At 39.2% G+C, this 23,187-nt stretch overlaps 1 protein-coding gene across 3 annotated transcripts in view; it reads right to left on the bottom strand.

Moving 5' to 3' along the window:
- SOBP (sine oculis binding protein homolog) overlaps positions 1-23,187 on the bottom strand; it is a 172,589-nt gene that overhangs the window by 140,811 nt on the left and 8,591 nt on the right. For all 3 annotated transcript variants that reach the window (XM_003121331.7, XM_013992735.3, XM_084962140.1), the window contains exons 2-3: positions 16,333-16,471; positions 13,712-13,897 (exon numbers count right to left, since the gene is read on the bottom strand). In XM_003121331.7, coding sequence (XP_003121379.3) covers positions 13,712-13,897; positions 16,333-16,471 — 325 coding nt within the window. The remainder of the gene's footprint in view (positions 1-13,711; positions 13,898-16,332; positions 16,472-23,187) is intronic.

Genomic DNA, 23,187 nt, shown 5'->3' with positions numbered 1-23,187 from the left:
CAGAATCCGAGGAGGCAAAGATTTGCATGCAGGTGGTTTACTGGGCATGTGATTCCAGGAAGTAGCAATGGAGACAAGGAGGATGAACTTGGGGAGGACAAAGAGCCAATGTAACGATGTGATAGTGAGTTGGCCGCTATTAAGGGGGGGCTGGTGTTCAATCCTAAAGAACATTCTTTGGAGTATGTGAAATACATTTCACAACTATTTACCCAGGGGACGAAAAGGAGAAAGAATTTATTCATCAATTCTCATGCCCCATTGACCTAGTCTGTTAATTGCCTTTTACTTCCTCTGGTTTGTGTATGTGGGTGTGTGCAAGGATTTACATGAAGCCCATGCTGCCATATCAGAGAAGTCCCAAAGGAAGAAGCTAGACACATGCCACAAGCATGAGGCAAAGTCCTTTCAGAATGTGTGCCTAAGCAGCCAAAATACTACAGTGGTCACTGTTGGGCCAGGAAGATCTGGAGTGGTACACAGAGGTGGCCCATGCACAGCTGTCATCACTGTAGAGCCTGGTTTCTCAAGCATGGCACTACTGACATTTTCAGACAGATAATGCCTTGCATGAGACTGTCCTGTGCATTGCAGGATGTTTAGCAGCATCTCTGGTCTCTACTCACTACACGCCAGTGCCACCCCCTCTCCCAGCTGTGACAACCAAAAATATCTTCAGATGTCGCCCAATGTCCCTTGAGGGACAAATTTACCCCTGACAAGAACCATTGGTGTAGAGTGATATGCATCCTACTTATGTCACTCGCCCAGTGTCCTTCGTTTTTCTCTACTTTATACCACATCAAAAGCAGCCTCAAGTAGATCACTGAGAGAGAGATTTATGTCTTACACCTATAAATTAATTTTTAGGTTTCATCATGATATAATTCATGTGAATAGATGTTAATTCCTTAATAATAAGGAATGATGAGATGTTAAATACTTGATTTAAGAAAGCTATGAGCAGACTGGACACAGGATAAAAATGTTTAAATTACATTTAGTTGCTGAAGTCAAGAGAATGAGTTAAAAAATTTTTTTTTGAAATCTAGGGCTCTATAGCAAAGACAATATTTCTTGAGACAAGGATCTTTTTTCTGAATTATGCATATATGATATACACACAATTTCAAGGCCTACACTCACCTACCTAAGCCCATCCAAGGAACCTCTAGGAGAAAATACTAACTATTGTTGATGAGCATTTAAGCTGTTCCAATTTTTAGCTATTATGAATAAATGCTACTTTAAAGGCTCTTCCAAATCTTTTGGCATACACACACTCATGCACATATATATGTATATATCCACACATTTATGTTGAGTATATACCTAGGATGGAATTATTGGATAATAGGATAAGTATATGTTGAACATTCATAGATACTGGCAATCAGCTTTCAAGAGTAATCATACTAAAAAAAAACAAAAAAGATTATACTGATTTATACTCTTACCAGCAATGCATGAGAGTTCTGGTTGTTCTACATCCTGCTCAACACTGGGTATTGTCAGTCCTTTTCATTTTAGCCATTCTAATGTTTGTGTACTGGCATCTCACTATGAGTTTATATTTTATTTTCCCAGTGACTAATGAGATTAGCCAACTTTTAATATGTTTATGAGTCACTTGGATGTTTTCTTTGGTGAAGGGCCTATTTATATTTTTGGCTCATTTTTCTATTGGGCTATTTTCTTTTCTATTTCTAGAAGTTCTTCATATATTGTGAATATGAGTTTTTGTGGGACATGTATTACAAACATCATCTCCCACTCAGTGATTTGCCATTTTTCTTTTGAAAGATGTGTTTTAATCAAAACAAATTCTTAGCTTTATAACAATCTATTTTATCAACCTTTTTGTTTATGGTCAGTGCTTGTGGTGTATAGTTTAAGAAATATTTGGCGTAGATCATAAATATATTCTCCTAGGCTTTCTTCTACAAGCTCTGTTGTTCTACCTGTCACATTTAGATCCATCTAGAACTGATTTTTGTAAATGGTGTGAAGTAAAGAATCAACATACATTTTTTTCCCCAAAAGCTCATTTACTGAAAAGACTATTCTTTCCTCGCTGCTCTACATTGTCATCTTTACTGTTATGGATGGAATGTGTCTCTCCAGAACTCGTGTTGAAGCTCTAACTTCCAGTGTGATGCTATCTGGATATGGGGTTTTTGAGAGTTAATTACGGTTAGATGAAGTCATGAGGGTGGGGCCTTTGTCTGACAGGACTAGTGCCCTTATAAGAAAAGACACAAAAGAACTTGCGATCTCTCTGTGCCATTTGAGGACACAGGGAAAAGGCAACCACCTGCAACTCACAGAGTTTTTACCAGATACAAATTTGATGACCCTGATCTTGGACTTCCATTTTTCAGAATTGTAAGAAATTTAATCTTGGTTATTTAAGCCATCCGAGCTGTGGTATGTTATTGCGGAAACCCAAGCTGACTGATACATTTGTCATAAATTAAGTATCTATTTGGATTTGTTTCTGGATTCTATTGCAATGGTTTATATGTATATCTTTATATCACTACCTCATTATCTCTTTTAATTCAACAGAAATCATTTATTATTGCTCATGGTTTCTGTGCGTCAGATATTTGAGGACGATTTGGAATAATTCTGGCTCAGGATTGTGCATGAGATAACAATCAAGAGTCTTTGGGGGCTGCGGTCATCTGCAGGCTTGACTCAGGCTGAGGGATCCACTTCTAAGGTGGTTCAGACACAGGGCTGGCAGGATAGAGCTGGCTATTGGTAGGATGCCTCAGCCCCTGTCCACATGGACCTCTTCACAGGACTGCTTGACCTTCCTCATGCTTCCCCCAGAGTGAACAATCTGAGAGATAACCTTAGAAGTTAGCCGCACAGATCACCCCTGATTGAATGTAGGAAGACACCACCAGGAGGCTGAGCACTGGGGGCCATCTTGGAAGCTGGCCACCTGGCCACCTTAATTTCATTATCTAAAGTCCAAAAACAAGCAAAAAATAAACCCTATTACTTAGGGAGGCATACTGAGGTGTTTAAACTATAGAAGAGAAGAGAAGGGGCAAGGGGACAGTGAGTTGGAGATAATACAAAGTTAAAATAAATAAATAAGCTATAGAAGAAAGGAAGTTAATGATTACCAAAAAAAGTGGTTACCTCACAGAGGAAAGAAGCACAGAGTACACAAGAATCACTATTTGTAAAGAATTTGTGGAGTTCCTGCCATGGCTCAGTTGAAACTAATCTGACTAGGATCCATGAGTATGCAGGTTCAATCCCTGGACTTGCTCAGGGGGTTAAGGATCTGGCATTGCCATGAACAGTGGTGTAGGTTGCAGACGCAGGCTGGATCCCACGTTGCTGTGGCACAGGCCAGCAGCGACAGCTCAAATTTGACCCCTGGTCTGGGAACCTCCATATGCTACAGGTACAGCTCTAAAAAGACCAACAACAACAAAAAAAAGAATAATTTATGTTTTATGCATTTTTACAAAAGGTATATATTTCATAATTCCAAGGAAAGGTTCTTTACAAAAATTAAACCAAAAAAAGAACTAAAGTGAAACAGGAAGTGTTTTTCCTCTTTAATATCTCAAACTTAGATCCATAGATTCCTAAAGGGTGATTTTAAATACGGTCAAAAGAAGAATAACACCACTAGCAACAATTAACAATAATAATAACAATAAATTGATTAATCATTATTCTACCCATAGAATAAATGTTGAGATCTGAGAGTATGAGTCTTCCAACTTTATTCAACATAGTTTTCATTCTTTCCCCTTTGCATATTGATTTATATTTTATAAACAGATTTTAATTTCCACAACATTTTATGCTAAAATTTTTATCAGCATTGAACTAAATAAATAGATAAATTTAGGAAGAATCTGCCTTTTTAGAATATTTAGTCTCAAATCCAGAAACATGGTGTGTCACTTCATTGATTTACGCTCTCTTTAATTTCTCTCAGCAATGTATATGGTTCCCTGTGTAACAATCCTGCACACATTTTGTTAGTTTTTATCCCTTGGGTATATGATGCTTTGATGCTATTTTAAATGGTATTTTAAAGTGTGTGTGTGTGTGTATATGTGTGTGCGCGCGTGCGCGTGCATGTATGTCTGGCATATACACAAAGAACGGATCTGGGGGTATTGACTGTGTTTAGACCTTGATAAATGCATTTATTAATTATAATAGCTTACTTGTACATCGATAGGGGAGAGAGATTCTAAACAAAATCGCATTTCTATCTTTCAAACTTCTATTTTTGCTTCTTTTCCTTGCCTTATTACATTCTAGTATAAAATTAAATAGAAGTGGCGATATGGTTATCTTTATCTTATTCTTGATCTCAGGAGGAAAGCTGTCAGTAGTTCACCATAAGAATGATGTTTTGCTCTAAGTTTTGAGGGGATACTTTTTGTCATATTGTGCAAGTTCCATTCTATTCCTACTTTGTCAAGAGTTTTTATTATTGTGTTAAATTTTACCAAATTATGTTTCTGAATCTATTGAGAATATTATATGAGGGTTTATTTTGTTCTGTTAATGTGGTTAATTGTACTGACTAATTTTTAAAATTTAAATCAAACTTGCATTCCTAGAAAAAAATCCACATTAGTCATTTGTAGATTATCCTATTGTTTATACCACTGACTTTGGTTTGCTATGATTTTGTTCAGGACTTTTGAATAATTGTTCATGATGAGACGTTTTCCATTTTAATGTAATCTAATCACATTAAATTATCATTTTTACTTCTAATGCCCTTGTCATGTGATGGGATCAAGGTCATATTGAAATCATAAAATGATTTCTATTCTCTAGGAGAGTTTATCTAAGTTAGGTTTCATTTTTTCCTTAAATGGTAGACTTTAAACACTGAGGCAAGCTATCTGATCTAGAATGGTCTTTGTAAAATGATTTATTTATTCTCCTTACTACTTGGGAAAAGTAGGACTACTCAGGTTTTCTATTTCTTCTTGTGCCTGTTTTGGTGAATTAAATTTCACATAATGTGATTTCTCTTTTGCAGACATTCTTGGAATTACTTCCAGTGATCACAACTTATGTATAACATCAAAATGATTAGGTTTAATAACACATGGGTGACATTGTCTTTTTATTTACTCATATTTTATGCTTTCTAGCACTTTTGCTAAATTTTAAATCTATTATTTCAAGTCATTCTTTCAGAGTAAAAATTAACAATCACTGAAAGTTGTCCTAAGCAGCATAAATCTTCCATCAGACTTTCAGCTGCTATAACTACACATATAGATAGTTTGCTTTAAATACATTCAATCAAAAAAAAATACATTCAATCAATTACAGATACACATTACGGTGTATTAAAATAGATCCTTTCAAATCATAGAATTGGCTTTCAAAGCATAGAATTCACTATACCAGTCACAAAACCAATATTTTATAAATGCAGGGATATTACATATTCCTAAACTAAATCAGACAAGGAAACTGAGTTTCAGAGAGGCTAAGTGGCTTACCCAAGGTGATACAGCCAGTAAATGGCAGAGCAAACATTAACAATCCAGATCTCCTGGTTCTTGCTCTGGTAGTCTTTCTACCATAACATGCTACCATTCAAGCTACACATTCCACTTGGCATTAAGAATGACTAAACAGGAGTTCCTGTCGTGGCGCAGTGGTTAATGAATCCGACTAGGAACCATGAGGTTGCGGGTTCCATCCCTGGCCTTGCTCAGTGGGTTAAGGATCCGGCGTTGCCATGAGCTGTCGTGTAGTTTGCAGACATGACTTGGATCCTGAGTTGCTGTGGCTCTGGTGTAGGCCGGCGGCTACAGCTCCAATTAGACCCCTAGCCTGGGAACCTCCATATGCCATGGGAAGCGGCCCTAGAAAATGCAAAAAGACAAAAAAAAAAAAAGAATGACTAAACATACTGAAGTTTGACTTGTACCTTTTCAAGATCCCTTGACAGTATAAAGAAAGATAAAAGAGGATCCATATCATAGTAGCTAAAATCTATGTCATAGTATGGAAGTTCCCTTCTCTTCCTACTTTGCCAATAAGGCTTCATTTTGTGTCTTTTTATCATCTTGAATTTCAAATAATTATTTCCTAGCCTATTTTCTTTCAGATGCCATTTATCCTCAACTGTACAAATTTAACCGTTCCTGATTATCTGCCTATAGTCTTGTTTTAGTAAGACTTTAACTGCCCTTCTACTCCCACCCTGCACCCTCCGTATGTTACTAAAATTACATCATACTTTTCAAAGTCAAACTAGTGTGATATTTTGATTATATGCCAAGTCCACTAAGTTTTTTGTTTTTGTTTTCTGTTCAGGCCACACCTGCGGCATATGGAAGTTTCCAGGCTAGGAGTCAAATTGGAGCTGCAGCTGCTGGCCTATGCCACAGCCACAGATCTGAGTTGTATCTATGACCTATACCGCAGCTTGTAGCAATGCTGGATCCTTAACCCATTGAGTGAGGCCAGGGATCAAACCTGCATCCTCATGGATACTAGTCAGGTTTTTAACCCACTGAGCCATAATAGGAACACTTACACCGTAAGTTTTTGATGGCCAGGAATTTTATACACACACACACACACACACACACACACATACATACATATAGCGTATGTGTGTTACCTCATACAATGTGAAGAACATTCAGTAGATACATTATTGACTGAAAGACTGACATGGTGTTTTGGATGATCCAGTAATATGAATACGAGTTAAAGAGACACTGTTCCAAAGTTCAATAATCAGTCTCGCCACTTATTACATGTGTGACCTCAGGTGAGTTGCTTAACTTTCCTGAGTCTCAGTCTCCTCATCTGTAAAACAAGGTTAATCATAGCATCCACCCAGAGTTATGAAAATTAGAGGAGATAATCTATTAACACAATGTCTGGCCCATAAGTGCTCAAAAATATTAGTTATGATGAGATTATATCAATACCGTTATTAACTACTCCTATTCCTGCCATTCACCATTCCTCCTGTCCTTGTCCTAAGTGGTTTGAAAAAGTCTCCACATGTGTGGGTTCAGTGAACCTCTTCTTTCTGTTGAGAAATGTATCTGCTACATAAATAGTAAGTCATCCAAATCCCATTAACTCTAGGTAATTTTATTTGATAATCATATTTTAAAAGTTGGACAAATAAACAAATGGCAAAGCAATTTTTATTAAACCCTGTTTTCTCAATGGCTATTTGGAATACAGCATTTATATGCAAGCCCCAAGAATATTGAATAACAGATAAAATAAATAATGATCATAATGCAAACCACATTCTGATTCCCACTTCCCTGTAAGCACAGCTCCATGTCAGAATTACAAGAGCCAAAAAGTAACATGCTTATTAACTATGGGTTACTCAGCTATATCCACAGAGCTTAGCAGATCACGTGAATGTTTCCATATTCTCAGTTAAGCTAATGGTTCCTTAGAGCCCCTTTCTTATAACCCCTTAAGAATGTCCAGATTTGCCTGAAAAAATAGATCATATTTCCATGACTATGACCAAACACAACTTTGGAAAGCTCACTGAAAGTAAACCATCCTGGAAGACATGGAATGGTCATTGTTTTCCAAGAAAGGCAAGATGTTCCTGCACACAGACACCAAGCTGGTCTTAGGAGCCTGGCCCTTCACATAAACCTGCTGTGTGGACAGTCTCTACCTTTCACCTCACACATGGGAACAGACTAGGGAATAAAAATAAGGTCACTTACCATTTGAGGTAAAAGGTTTTATTCAAAACTGCCACATAAATTCATCCAGAAAAGTATATTCCCTCTTTTTTTCACATTTCATTTTATTTTAAGGTATTCAAGGATTTAGAGGGATTCTGGACTTGTAATATGCACGTCGTAAGCCTCTGGAAGAGCCTGTGAAAGACTCGGATCTAAAATATCATTTCCTAGAGACGGTGTTTTCTGTAGCTGGGTTCAGTGAAATTTGCACTAGCAAAGTCACTGCATTTCATCTTTATCTCGTGAATAAAAACAAGTACTCTTGTTTATTGATTTTTTTAAGTCTTGGAAGCAAAATGTTGTTCATGGAGCAAGTCTGAAACCAGGAGATAAAAAAATCTTGGTTTGAGCCCCAGGTGATTACTTTAACCAGAGGTGGGCAAGGTGGGGGAGACCCAAGCTTATCCAACCACTGCAGAGGGCTGATGTCTGTCTGGTCAATGGAACTGGGAGCTATTACACTTGAAAAGCAACAAAGACCAATATAAGATCTTTGTTTAAAAAAACCATATTTAAAATTCATTTTGAATGCCTTTACTTCAATAGTCAAACTTGGGGGAGCAGGGCAGGCCTAAGTATGGAGACTCGCTATTATACAGCTCTTAGAATCCATGCTCAAAGTCCTTCACTGGTACAACTCTCTCTGAATGAAGTCCCATAGGGTTGAACCCTTATTAAGATCTCTAATATGAGAAGAATTACAGCAAGGTTACAATGTAATTAACCTGAGTTATCTTTCAAAATTCTTGCTGATATATATTCTGTCACTTCAGACTATGCTCATGCTGTGATTTTTTTTAAATGAGCAAAGAAAGAGGTTTTCATATTCATTCTAACTTAAAGGATAAAGGAATGCATGCATCTAACAAAAAGAGTTGGTTGGTACTTTCTATTATTTTCTAATATTATTTTTACAAGTTATTATTTTAGGTGATTCTGTGTGGCAAAACCTTATTCTGCCCACTTCCAGAGTCTGCAAAAAGTCTGTGATTCTTATTTAAGGCTCATGGTGATTCCCTTCGCTGCTTAGAAGGGAAAAAAAAGTAAAGTGGGGCTATTATTCTGTGTTTATAACAAGTCTATTACCATAGTAACGACTGTGATGTCACAAACCCTACGCCAAGGGGCAGATTCTGTCTCTGAGGGGGGAAGGGCAGCTTAGCTTTGGAAATCAGATGAAGCTGGATGCAAACATGTGCAGCCAGAGCAGGGTCAATGCATGTGGTAACCACCAAAGCACAAGGAGTTCCCCTTCTCTGACAGAAAGGGGGCACAGGAGCAGACAGGCAGTTCCCCAGGCCCAGGAATAAGCTACACCCACACTTCTGTCTGCAGCTGTGCAAAAGGAGAATGGAAATCCAAATGAGTATGGTATCACCGTGTTCCGATCACGAGTATTCCACTGGGCCCACTGGCTGCCAGACGTGGACAGGATCCAGGGGTGAGCCTGCCTGAGCACATGAAACACTCTCTGGAGCTAGTGCCTGACCAGATGGAGCCCTCTGGCACCTCAGAGGAAAAGCAACTTGTCTCTGATGGCAAGACGTTAAAACCAAGCTTGGGTTTTGCTACGAATAGGTTATCCAGGTTCACAGAACCACAGATACTCAGAATCAGAGAACTCATCATGTCTCCCTAAGGATGTAGACTTGAAAAAAATAACCTTTTGCAGGAACAAGCTGCATCCCCTGTCACTAGAAAATCTGAAGTAGCAGGATAATAAGTATTCTTATTCTGATACAGTCTATGTAAGTTTTGTGTAAATATGCAGAAAAGGCAACTTTATATTAAAAAGAACCCTGGGAGTTCCCGTCGTGGCTCGGTTAACAAATCCGACTAGGAACCATAAGGTTTTGGGTTCGATCCCTGGCCTTGCTCAGTGGGTTAAGGAACCGGCGTTGCCATGAGCTGTGGTGTAGGTTGCAGATGTGGCTCGGATCCTGCGTTGCTGTGGCTCTGGCGGAGGCCAGCGGCTATAGCTCCGACTGGACCCCTAGCCTGGGAACCTCCATATGCCGCAGGAGCGGCCCTAGAAATGGCAAAAAAGACCAAAAAAAAGTAATAATAATAAAAACATAAAATAAAATAAAAAGAACACTGGGTTAGGAGTCAGAAGACATTAGCACTAGTCTTGACTGAAGTACTTAGAAGCGACCTGACCTTGAGAAAGCCATTTAACCTATTTGAGCTTCAGTTCTTTATTCAATGATATCTAAAATGCTATCTCCCAGGGTTATTATAAAGACCAAATTAAAAAAATAATAAATTTGAATGAGTTTCACAAACTATAAAGGGTTTAACACAAACAAAAGTATTATCAGCATTTTCACATAGCTGGTTTACAGTACAACAGGAATAATTTGACCACTAATAGCTATTTCCTCACCAGAAATCCAAAGCATACATGCAGTCCTTGTCATCCCTGTCCCAAGAGGTGGACGGACACATGCATGACACAGTCAACTCTATTCAGGGGCTGATTATCAAGGAGGCTTTTTTTTGGTCTTTTTACAGCCGCACCTGCAGCATATGGAAGTTCCCAGGCTAGGGGTTAAATCGGAGCTGCAGCTGCCAGCCTACACCACAGCCACGGCAAGGCAGGATCTGAGCCACATCTGTGACTTACACTGCAGCTCGTGGCAATGCTGGATCCTTAACTCACTGAGCGAGGCCAGGGATCAAACCAGCATCTTCACAGAGACTAGGTCAGGTCCTTAACCCACTGGGCCACAAAGGGAATTGCTCAAGAAGCCTTTTGCTTCTAGCCACTGTATCACTTATTAGTTTGCCTCAGGAACTCCATGTTAACCCACAGCGAGCTAGAAAATTGACAGCGACTGTCCTTCAACTCAATTACCTTGAATAACAACTCTGGTAAAAGTTTTACCAAAAGAAGGAATGAAATGATTAACTAGAGGGAGGGTTGTGGATAATTTGCAGACTTTATGCTTATCTATTGATAAGTACTCATATAACTGTCAGGGAGACAATGGACAAACAGAGAGGTTGGGACTTACCCAAACAAGATTCACTTTCGGAGTGAATGAAGGTGGTATTATCCTATGCCTGTGCAGTAGTAATTTGAATATTAGTCACTCATTCATTCTTTTATTTTTATTGTCTTTTTAGGGCCGCACCCACCTCCTACAGAGGTTCCCAGGCTAGGGGTCGAATTGGAGCTGTAGCCACCAGCCTACATCACAGCCACAAAAATGCCAGATCCGAGCTGCGTCTGCGACTTACACCACAGCTCACGGCAATGCCGGATCCTTAACCCACTGAGCGTGGCCGGTGTTCAACCCTGCGTCTTCATGGATATTAGTCAGATTTGTTTCCACTGAGCCGCAACAAGAACTCCTCATTCATTCTTTTACACAGCAAATGCTGGTGGAGCACCTAGTACATGCCAGAGCACACTGCATCCCTGAAAACCCTGCTATTTTCCTGCCCTGTTCCTGTCCCTTCCTTATGCTATTACACAGAGCACCCTATCAAAGCTCTTAGGTTGACTCTTAGAAACTCTATTCGCCTTCCAATTATCATGAAACTTTGGCCAATCTTACCCTTGTGCAAGAGTCAGCAAGCTATTGTCCCCAAGCCAACACCCCCCACCCCCGACTTGCCTGTTTTGTAAATTAAGATTTATTAGAACACAGCCACGTCCATTTGTTTATGTACTACCTATTTCTGCTACCACAGCAGAGGTCGGTGGTTGTGATAAGAGGCAGTAAAGCACAAAGGCTAAAATACTCTCCGGCCCTTTACAGAAAAAGTTTGCCAACACCTGCACAAGATAACATGACTAAATCAAAATTCATTGGTCCTCTAAGTCTCTGCTTAGAGAATGAATAACAGACAAAGCTCCTTGAAAGCAGAGAACCTTTGTGTATCTGTGTCCTGTCATAGAGAAACCTGGAGTAGGAAGGAGTCAGGGTTTAGAGCAGATGCAGAAAATTAAATATGTCCTTCCCTACATTCTGTTTTCAACAGATGGGTGCCTTGCTTGGAGTTCCATGGAAGACAGCATAAAACCACTGGTGTTCAGTTACTCTGGCTTCTAATTCCTCAGCGTTCCTACATCTAAGACTTCCAAGGCTCAATTTTTGGCCTCTATCCTTTGCATATTTATTTCCTGATCTGATGTGGAATTAGAGTTAAATAGGAGCTGTGTGCTTGAATTCCACGTGGCTGGCTCAGCAGGAAACTCCAGGGCAGGTTTTTTGGCATGCCAAACTCATGTTAGCCTCAGCTATGCTAATTTCTAGAGCTGTTTGCTCTGCTCAAATAAATCTTAGGGGGGAATTTGCATTTGGATGCACACCTTTTTATGCAGAAATTATGTGCATGATAACTTGAGGACAGAATAAGGACTTAAAAAAAAAAAAAAAGGAAAACAGGCATGGTGTTTACTAAATGGTTTTCATGTGGCAAGCACTATGCTGGTGCTTTACGTACATTTTCTCATCTCAGGACCACAACTATCCCATGAGGTAAAAGTGTGATCCCCATTTTATGGATAGGGAAATTATGTAACTTGTCCACATTCACAGAGCTGGTAAATGGCAAGGCTTATATTTGAACCCAATCCATCTCAATCTGAAGGCTGTGTTCTTTTCACGTATTCACATTGCTTTATTGATACCCCCTTCCTCATCACCACTCACATAAGCCACTGGGGATACATTCCAGCATGATCCCTACATTTACAAAATTACCCTCTCTTCAGCTGTCCTATGCAAAATAGTTCTGTGACCTTTAGGAGATAAATTTGGGCCCTTCTGCACCACAAAACAATCAACAAAAGAATCGTGGCATCAGAAAGACAAAATTAATATGGTACACAAATTACATTAGTATTTAGCAGACAAACATGATTAGAAGTGATTTTGATAGGTAAATGGATTTTAATGACATATCTGAGGACCCTGTATGAAAGGAAACTTTTGCTGTTAAAACATCATAGGCTAAGCAAGACAGTGTGCCTGCACCATGAGGGAAGATGTTAGTAACACTTATCTATAACATAAGCCCAGGAATTTATATCTACAAATACCTTCACTGTTTACAGAAATACAACCAAACGTCTATCTGCCTTTAAAAAAGCGCAAGCATTAATTACCTTTATGAGTTGCAGGAAGTACTGCTATCAAAACTCAGTATTTATCACTGTTCAATTCAACATACAGAAAAATAACTAGCATAGCAATTAAGCATTCTAGCATAATTCTAACACTTCAAGCCAAATACAATATTACCGAACTTCATTCTCTGTCTGGAACGTAACTGTAAGCTAGCTTTCAATATGACATCATACTCAGCCCATTGCCATCTAGCGTAATACGCTACCACCTAATTTTCTAGAAATATAAAAGAACTGATTACATTTTCATGCAAGTGAAATTCAGATCTCCATTTTTTTTTTTTAAGCTCCCAAAGAAAGCTTTCCAGGAATTAGAAAGAACTCTATAGCAGAGATGGGTGACCTAGGTTGTTTCTTAAGTGGATTTGGAAGAAGGCACACTGAGGAATATGCCTGCACCACAAGCCTTAAAACTGCCCGCCCTCCTTTGGAAAACCCACAGAGGAGACATGATCCTCACCGGACCACCACTCAGTTCGAACACGGTTCCTTGTTTTTCTTGCTAACCAGCCAGTATCTTATTTTTAATTAGCTCATCCTTTATTACAGAGAAGGAAAATAACTTTTTTTGTAGCCATGGGTAGGAAAAGTTTATTGTCAGTTGCAAGTTGACACCCTAAGCAGTAGTAAACCGGGGGATTTGCTTAATAAAGCAATATTACTTTGAATAATATACTAACATTTCTTATCTACATAGTCTCTAAAGCAGCCTTTTCCAAAATTGAGTATTTAATAATTTAGTAATTATCATAGGATGCTCAAAACAATTTTCTATAAATTGTTAGTACTGGAAATCCCAGTAGCGACTTACCTGCTGGCGGCTTTATGAAAGGTGGTGGAATTAAAGGTACAATAATGGGCACATTGCCATGATCCTTTGACCCTGCAGGTGAGTCACTGAGTCCATTTCCTGTGGCAAGCCCTGAATAGCCTGTGCTTATATTGTACGGTGAAATAACACTGTCCTCAGGTAATTTTGGTTTTGGCAAAGAATTTTCTGTAAAAGAAAAAAAAAATCACATTCAATATAACAGAAGGACTGATTTTCCTTATAACTACCTTTTCTCAAGTAAAATGGCTATGGAACAAAACAGACTTTTTCTTGCAAATTTTTAAACACTTTACCAGAACTCCATAGACCATCCTGGACCTTTTCAGTCATGTTACCATAAATTTCTAATGGGCTCCTTTATAATTCACTCCGCTATGATAGCTAACATCTCAACTGTATCACGGTGATGAAATTTAGCACTGTAAAAGCCCACAGAAAACTGAGAGGCAATTAACCTTTTCCATATACAAACTGATATACAGCAGGCATCACTCTGTTTACCAGAGAAGAATCTTAAAAAGCAGCCCCCAAGCACTCTAACCAGGGCCTACTGTATTATAAACTTTGGTGATAATATAATCAAAAGAACCAATGACAGGAGTTCCCGTTGTGGCGCAGAGGAAATGAATCCGACTAGAAACCATGAGGTTTCAGGAGTGGTTAACAAATCCGACTAGGAACCATGAGGTTTTGGGTTCAATCCCTGGCCTTGCTCAGTGGGTTAAGGATCCAGCGTTGCTGTGAGCTGTGGTTAAGGATCCAGCGTTGCTGTGGGTTGCAGACCCGGCTCGGATCCTGCGCTGCTGTGACTCTGGTGTAGGCTGGCGGCTACAGCTCTGATTAGATCCTTAGCCTGGGAACCTCCATATGCCGCGGGAGTGACACAAGAAATGGCAAAAAAGACAAAAAAAAAAAAAAAGAAAAAAGAAACCATGAGGTTTCAGGTTCAATCCCTGGCCTCACTCAGTGGGTTAGGGATCCGGTGTTGCCATGAGCTATGGTGTGGTTGCAGACACAGCTCGGATCCCGAGTTGCTGTGCCTCTGGCGTAGGCCAGTGGCTACAGCTCCGATTAGACCCCCAGCCTGGGAACCTCCATATGCCTCGGGTGCGGCCCTAGAAAAGACAAAAAAAAAGAGAACCAATGAGAAAGAAGCTGATAATATAGGAGGGAAAATTGTTTCACAGAGTAGACCAATCAAATACCCCATTAATATCCATCAAAAATTAGCAAAAATGATAATAAAGAAAACTTGTAGTGATATGAACTTTGTGAATTTTATCCTTTCATGTGGGTCATTAAAAACAAACAACCTCAAGTATGAAAAAATACCTTTTTCCCTCTAGTAGCATATGCTGCATTCTCTCCATGTTCCCCGGAAGCAAGATTATTTCCTAGACCAAGTATTATATGAGCTATTAGTTCATAGAATATGAACTCATGACTTGCATTTTTCATTCACAGTGAAACTGATGATACTATCTCCGTAACATGATGTGTACAATTTCCTAGCAAACCTAACATAAAATTTGTCACGTACATTCAATTCCACAAGCCTGCAGGACAGCTCATTTACATTTCATTGCTTGGCACATAAGAAGGAAAAGCGCTGTCTTAGAGACTGGAACTAAAAACGGATGAACGGGTAGTTTATGCTGATAGATTTTTTGAATGCAATGCAAATACTGACCAAATTGCCAATAATGACACACAATTAGTTTTGCCCACATTTTATTAAAGTTCCCCAAATGGGCTGCTTCTTCACATATCCCTTTTTCTTTCTTTCTTTCTTTCTTTCTTTTTTTTTTTTTTTTTTTGGCAAACTCATGATCTGAATTTAGGTTCATAAAGTCAGTATCCATATCCATACCCACCAATGGTTCTAGGCTTCCCTCGTGAGATAGCTGGCACTGCTACTCAGCAGCAGAATCAGAGTTAATTCAACATGGCCGAGCCTCTAATTTCTATTCCTTCTCTGGGCTTTGATGAAAATTCTTATAGAATAATATAGAATATTATAGAATAATATAGGATCTTATAGAATAATATAGCATCTACTACTGCTCACCTACTCTTCTTACCCTAGCCAAAGCTGTTTAAAGCCAGAAACTTTAAACAGAGAAAAAGAAGTAGGGCTTTCCTTTAGAATTCCCATCAAAAAGTGGGGGGGAGGGGAGAAATTACCAGACTAACCGTGACTATCTCTTGCAGTCTGAAAATCTAAATCTAACCTTTTACTTAAAAGGAAGCACAAGTTCTTAACAACTGATATATCAAAAGGCTCAGGAAACTAGGAGATGTGAGCAGACTCTGTCCCTTTCTATACATTTGTGGGCAGGACCAGTGTGCTTAAGATCCCTAGCCCTTGTCTAGCCAGCTCTCCCACTGATGGAAGGAGATTAAGCTGTGACTAGTTTTGGTTTTATGTTGTGCTCTTATAGTCTGTAGAATTCTGCCTATGGCAAAGCACTACTGGGGGATGTATATTTAAATCAACCATTGGCATAATCAACAAAACGAGTCCCAAAGCAACTCAATTCTGGCAGGTTGAGATAGTTAATCCTTCTTTGCATGAACAAAGGGACATTAAATGTCATTACCTTTGAGAACAGAAATGTGCTGCCGGCTCTCTCCATCTGTAGGGTAGCTCCTGAATTCAATATCTTCACCATCTTTCAATTCAACCTTATCATAGCCATACCAGCCTAGGAGTTCATTCATGGTGTTTTCTGCAAAGTTCTGAAAGGGAAGCATAGGCTACTTATGTGTATAATCAATAACTATTTGAAAAGAACGCATATATCGAATTCTGTTTGCACTACCCGCTTACTGCCAGCCCTGCCCCACCTCCCTTAGAGTCGTGTTCATTTTTCAAATCACGTTCAAAAATTGTCATGCATTTAAATCTCAGGATGACGCATCCAATTATGACAGACCTTCAGACATTTGCAATTTAAAGATAATAAGAAAAAAGCTATTTGTCAGTTTTGCTTAAGAATAGGAAGTCATATTTTGGCATATTCTTCTGCAAAGTCTAAATCTCGCACTAATACAAAAATACTGAGAGATAAAGCACCACAGCAGCTAAGAAAAGATTTCTGAAACTGAAAACAATCGACCATTTTGTGGCTCAGATTAATTTAAATTAGGACTGCTTTCTAATTCAGGTGTTGTTTCTTAACATGACTCTTATCTCAAATAAAGCAAAATCTATCTCAGCAAAGAAAAAAATTTCTCAATTGTCAACCACTACCATCCAGAAAGCTGAACAGGCTACAAGGGTTTCCCTTTTTAATTTTCCCTTTGTAATAGTATTCTTTAAAAACTGAAGCATAATTTGCTTTACAAATTCCATTAGTGACAGATTCTTTCCCCATGAAATCAAAGGTCACTATGTGACAAGTAACATGAAAGCACCAAGTAACTTTAGGGTTACTAGCCAGCCCAGATGTTGGATAATGTGTGAAAACACTTTATGAACTGTAAATCAATATATAGTTAGCTCCCCATATCTGGGAGATCTGCATCCACAGATTCAAGCACCCATAGACGGAGAATATTTGGACAAATAGTCCAAAAAATTCCAAAAAGCAAACCTTGACTTTGTTGTGGAGGCAACTATTTACAAAGCACTTACATTGTATTTACAACTATTTACCTAGCATTTACATTGTTTTATGTATTATAAATAATCTAGAGATGATTTAAAGTACATAGTAGGATGTGTCTAAGTTATGTGAAAATACTACACCATTTTATCTAAGGGATTTGTGTGCTGCAGATTTTGGAATTTTAGTGTGGGGGGGTAAGGTGTCCTGGAAGAAATCCCCTGTAGATCCAGAGAGACAACTCTAAACAAGTGAGAGATTATTATTGTTGTTATTATAGATACCAAGCTGTGGAAATAATGGGTATAGTTGGACTTAAAGCTTATACTACCAGGTGACTATTTTTAATGAACTTAACAACTGCGAGATCTTAATGCTTGTGTGATATGTGCCTTAAAGCATCTCTCCCTGAGAAACAGAGTAGAGTGGTGGTTACCAGGGGCTGGGAGTGGGGAAAATGGAGAGATCCTGGTCAGAGGATAAAAACTTCTAATTATAAGATTAACAAATTTGGAAATCTAATGTACAGTAGAGTAATTACAGCTAACAACAGTGAACGTTGCTGACAGAGTTTATCCTACATCTATCACTGCCAAAAAGATTGTAACTATGTGATAGGATGGAGGCGGTAGCTAATCATTCTGCAGCACATAAATGTATCAAACCGACACGTTGTACACCTTAAACTTACACAATGTTATATCTCAATAAAGCTGGATAAATTTTTAATAAAAAGAAGAACTCTATACTACAGAGTAAGAACTTCATAAACATTTGTTGAATGAAATTTTGTTTTCATTTTTAGCACGGCATCTGCATCACATGGAAGTTCCCACGCTAGGGGTTGAATCGGAGCTGCAGCTGAGGCCTCCGCCGCAGTCACGGCAATGCCAGATCCGAGCTGCATCTGTGACCCATACTGCAGCTTGTGGCAACGAGGGATCCTTAACCCACTTAGCTAGGCCAGGGATGGAACCCGAAGCCTCACAGAGACAACATTGGGTTCTTAACCCACTGAGCCACAGTGGGAACCCCTGAATTTTTTCTTTTTAAGGCATCTCTATCAGGCAAAGCAGCCTGAGCCTCCTAGGCTGAGCTAGAAAAACTATATATTCTACCATTCTCTGTGGCTCAAAAAATCTTTTCTCTTTCTCCATAGAAGCTGTCATTTCTGAATTACACTGAGATGTATAATTTATACCTGAAACAAAGCACCCAGGCTGAACCAGCATGTGCCCAGCCTCAACGTGTGAGTTCCATGTTCTCTTGAATTTCACTTTAGATTTCAGCAGGGGTTACACACACACAGAAAAAAGGATATTACACTCCTGACTCCACAAAAACAAACCTGGCATTTCAAACCACCCGCAGAATGCTAGATTTTTTTTTTTTTTTTTTTTTTTTTTTTTTTGCTTTAGTATCCACTCCAAATTGGTCAATCTGTGGTGGTCTAATGCACAAGCAATTTTTTAAAAAATCTAGCCAGACTGATTCAGTGTTAGCATCCACAAGGTCTACAGTCAGCCAGATCAAGCTTTAGGGAGGCATTTATTTTCTCTGATAGCTGGTCATGTCCACATTAAAGACACATTCTTTTCATGAATGCACAAAGATGATATGATCAATATGCATAATAAGCTCAGCAGCAACTTCTGGAATACCACTGAGGAGGATTCAGCTAACTGCTGTTCTACTCAATCAAAACAGAGCCCTTTAATGAGGCGTCAGTCTCCTCTAACACCCAATTTCTTTCACTGAGCTGAATGCCTGGACTGGAGAATGATAGGCCCTAAACACACAAATCGAGGTGCTCCTTCGGTGGTCTGGCAGCAGAAATCACCAAGGATAGGGATGACACCTTACTTCAGAAAAACAGTCCCCAACAGTGTTAAAAAGCCAAGTTCAAGCCATCCTACTGGTCTGTATGCTGTCTGCCCCAACCTCTAGGAGAAACGTGCCAAGAAAGACAGAAAACCTCTTGCATAGTAACTCCTGGCCACCATATCTAATTTTCTAGATCGTTTGTATCTTGGACGCCTCTCGCTCTGGTCTGTCTAACCTCTGAAGTGACACAAAGGCAAAAGATGCATAATTCATGGAGCAACCTCCCAGCCAAGGATATAGATTTGTTTGTTTTAGTCCAGCTGCAAATCCATTCAGCCTTTCAGAACCAATCCGAGGGATGGGATCCAGAAGCTTCAGACATTTGGGTAAAAACTGAAACCTCAACTGGATTATTAATACCAAATTCATATTATTTGGGCATCTTAACTGCATCACTTAGTTTATGGTTTACGCTGAAAACTCAGAGGCTTCATGGAACAATCAATATGAACTTGATCTATTCTATGATTTTTGAGTTACTATAAACGTCAGTGAAAATAAACTCTAAAACATACCCTTTCTCGTCATTGAAAATAAAAATAAACATCTTAATGTTTTGATATATGACTACAAAAGCAGAAAACAAAAGGTTTATAAAGCCTTGAGCCATAAATCTCAAACCTTTCATAAAAAGAGGAGCAAAAGAAAGCGAAATCAAACACCAAAGTTTCTTGCAGTGTAACTACAAGAAATAGGTATCCCCGCTGTCTTATATACTACTACATTAAGAAATTGAAGAACCTCAAAAATAAATAATTTTTAATTTCTAGGGAGAATGTGATGCTAGACCTCCCGTGGGCTCATTATGGGGCTAAACCAAAGGAAATTACATGGATTTGCTTGCAGTTATTATCCAAGAAACATATTCTAGGAGAAGTGAATATAATGTTTATGGCCCATAAGGGTTTTTGAGTTTTTCTACCAGAAAAATAAAGATGATTAGAGTTAAAATGCAGAGAATTTTTTTTTTCTTTTTGTCCTTTCTAGGGCCGCACCCGAGGCATATGGAGGTCCCCAGGCCAGGGGTCCTATCAGAGCTGTAGCCACCGGCCTACACCACAGCCACAGCAACCTGGGATCCGAGCCATGTCTGCGACCTACACCATGGCCCATGGCAACGCTGGATCCTTAACCCACTGAGCGAGGCCAGGGATGGAACTCACACCTCATGGTTCCTAGTTGGACTTGTTTCTGCTGCACCATGACAGGAACTCCCAGAGAAATTTTTGAGGTAAGGATGTTTAATAATGGGACAAGCTACTGTATTAAGGGAAGCTGTAAAATTTGCTTCCCCCAAATCTTCACCCAGAATGCCTCTCGAGGACTTAGAATAGGAAACTAGAGTCTCAGAGTCCCTTCCAGCTCTAAGATTCTGTGAAATCAAAGTCCCACTTATACAAGAAATACAATATCTTTTGCAGAGAAGAATCATAATTACTGTGATCACACGTCATAAATTTTACTGAACAGCCACTATCTCAAATATTTTATCATTGTTCCCATAAACCATCAAAATGTGCCAGAAATTTCAAGATTCTGGCATCCAAATCACATTTTGCAGACTGCCTCTCGCCCTTGGAAGTGGCACAAAAATCCTCTCTCATACCATGTGGTCCAATTTGGGTTTGGAAAATAGGTCACTATAATTATAATGATAATGTCTAATATTCTTATAGGACTTTACAGTGTTTCCACAGCCTTTAACTCTCTTGTTCCTTTCAATAGCCCTATGAGTTAGGTATTTGATGTCCACAATAAACTTCTGGTGAACCCATGTGACATCCTCATTTCATTACAGAAAATAAGAGCTAATAGAAGGTAAATGACAGGCATGAGAGATCAACTAGTAAGTCAGAACAAAAATACAGATCTAATTATGCCAGGACTCTTCCTATTCTAAATTCTAGACAGTGCAATCTGTCAGCAATTCCAAAGGAGCTACCTCCTTGGACCAACTGAAGAACCGAAGAGAATTCACATCAAAGGATATTAGTGCCACATATAAAGAACTTTCCAACTAGGGCATATCTACCTATGCTAAATCTTGGCTTGGTCAGATTTGACCACTGGCCTCTAGTATTTTTAATTATTTGTGTTGTTGGAATAGGATTTCTTAAAATTCACAATTAAAATTTAATCTTCTCATTTGACAACTTTTTGACATCACACCTGATTCTAAGACTGTACTTCTAATACTTTACCCCCATACCTCTTCTCCTCTCTTTCCAATTCCCCTGTCTCACCTCCAGGGCTCCTAAAAAGAAGCAAATCCTAACATTTAATCTGATAGCATAATTTTTTCCTAAAAATTTTATAAAGGGTCACAGAAAGATAATGGAAAGACAGGAAACATTGCTATTTCCTTTGAGCTCTTTCTACACTGGCAAAATATACTTTTGTTGGAACTTAATTCCCAGAATATTCGATAGACACTCTCCTTATTCAACCGGAAGTACTGTATACAAGTCAAAGTTCAGTCCAAATGATTTTTGTTTTTCTTTTGTCTTTTTAGGGCTGCACCTATGGCATATGGAGGTTCCCAGGCTAGGGATCCAACTGGAGCTGTAGCCACCAGCCTATACCACAGCCACAGCAACGCATGATCCGAGAGGTGTTTGCAACCTACACGACAAGCTCACCACAACGCTGGATCCTTAACCCACTGAGCAAGGCCAGGGATCGAACCTGCATCCTCATGGATGTTAGTTGGGTTCATTAACAGCTGAGCCACAATGGGAACTCCTAAATGGTTTTTAATTGAACGTTTTACCAGGTAAATAATAAAGACTTGACTGCAAGTCATTTCGAAAATTACAGTAATTACAAAGTCTCAAAATATCTCTGAAATGCAAGTACTTCCAGGTCTTCAAAAAGGACTAATGATTTTATTTTGAAAACACCAAGCACATTTTTCAATATAGGGTAGGAACCACTGATTTCTTTCATCTCAGGCCCTGTATAACTAAATGTCGATGTGTTTTCAACTTGGAATCCTACTCAGGAAAAAAAGATTTTCAGAGAGTTCCCATTCACTCAACTGAGGGAAAAGCCACGCTCTCCCTCTTCCCACAAACATAATTCCCACTTTTCCTCCAAGTCTGACTGCCCTCCACAGAGCTAGTAAAATATATCATCTATCCCAAACCCACTGTAAGTTACTTTAAGACAGAAACTTTAATTTCATATTGTGCCCCATCTAGCACAATGCCTAGCACTTCGAATGTACTCTTAATAAATATGGTAACACATTTGGATACATTCAAAATATTTTTTTAATGTGTAAATACAGAAAGATGATCAAACAAAATTCAGGAAATATGTTTCTTTCTTTTTTTTTTTTTTTTTGCTTTTTTATTTTTTTAAGGCTGCTCGTGTGGCATATGGCTAGGGGTCAAATCAGAGCTGCAGCTGCCAGCCTACACCATAGCCACAGCAACACGGGATCCAAGCTACATCTGTGATCTACACCACAGCTTTCAGCAACACGGGATCCTTAACCAGGTGAGCAAGGCTAGGGATCGAACCCGCATCTTCATGGATACTAGTCAGGTTCTTAACCTGCTGAGCCACAACAGGAACTCCAGGAAATCTGATTCTAAAAATAAATATGTGAGGAGTTCCCGTTGCTGCATGGCAGAAATGAATCCAACTAGTATCCATAAGAACGCAGGTTCAGGAGTTCCTGTCGTGGCTTAGTGGTTAATGAATCCGACTAGGAACCCCATGGGATTGCAGGTTTGATCCCTGGCCTTGCTCAGTGGGTTAAGGATTAGGCGTTGCCGTGAGCTGTGGTGTAGGTTGCAGACGCGGCTCAGATCCTGCATTGCTGTGGCTCTGGTATAGGCCAGTGGCTGCAGCTCCGATTGGACCCCTAGCCTGGGAACCCCCATATGCTGCGGGATCGGCCCTAGAAAAAGCAAAGACAAAAAAAAAAAAAAAAAGAATGCAGGTTCAATCCCAGGC

This window comes from Sus scrofa, chromosome 1 (genome assembly GCF_054392235.1).
Source record: "Sus scrofa isolate SSC_HxYL_T2T_F1_AM1 chromosome 1, Sscrofa_HxYL_maternal_Yorkshire_Landrace_v2.0, whole genome shotgun sequence".
In the NCBI taxonomy this organism is placed as follows: domain Eukaryota; kingdom Metazoa; phylum Chordata; class Mammalia; order Artiodactyla; family Suidae; genus Sus; species Sus scrofa.
This window is presented reverse-complemented; position numbering and strand designations above follow the sequence as displayed.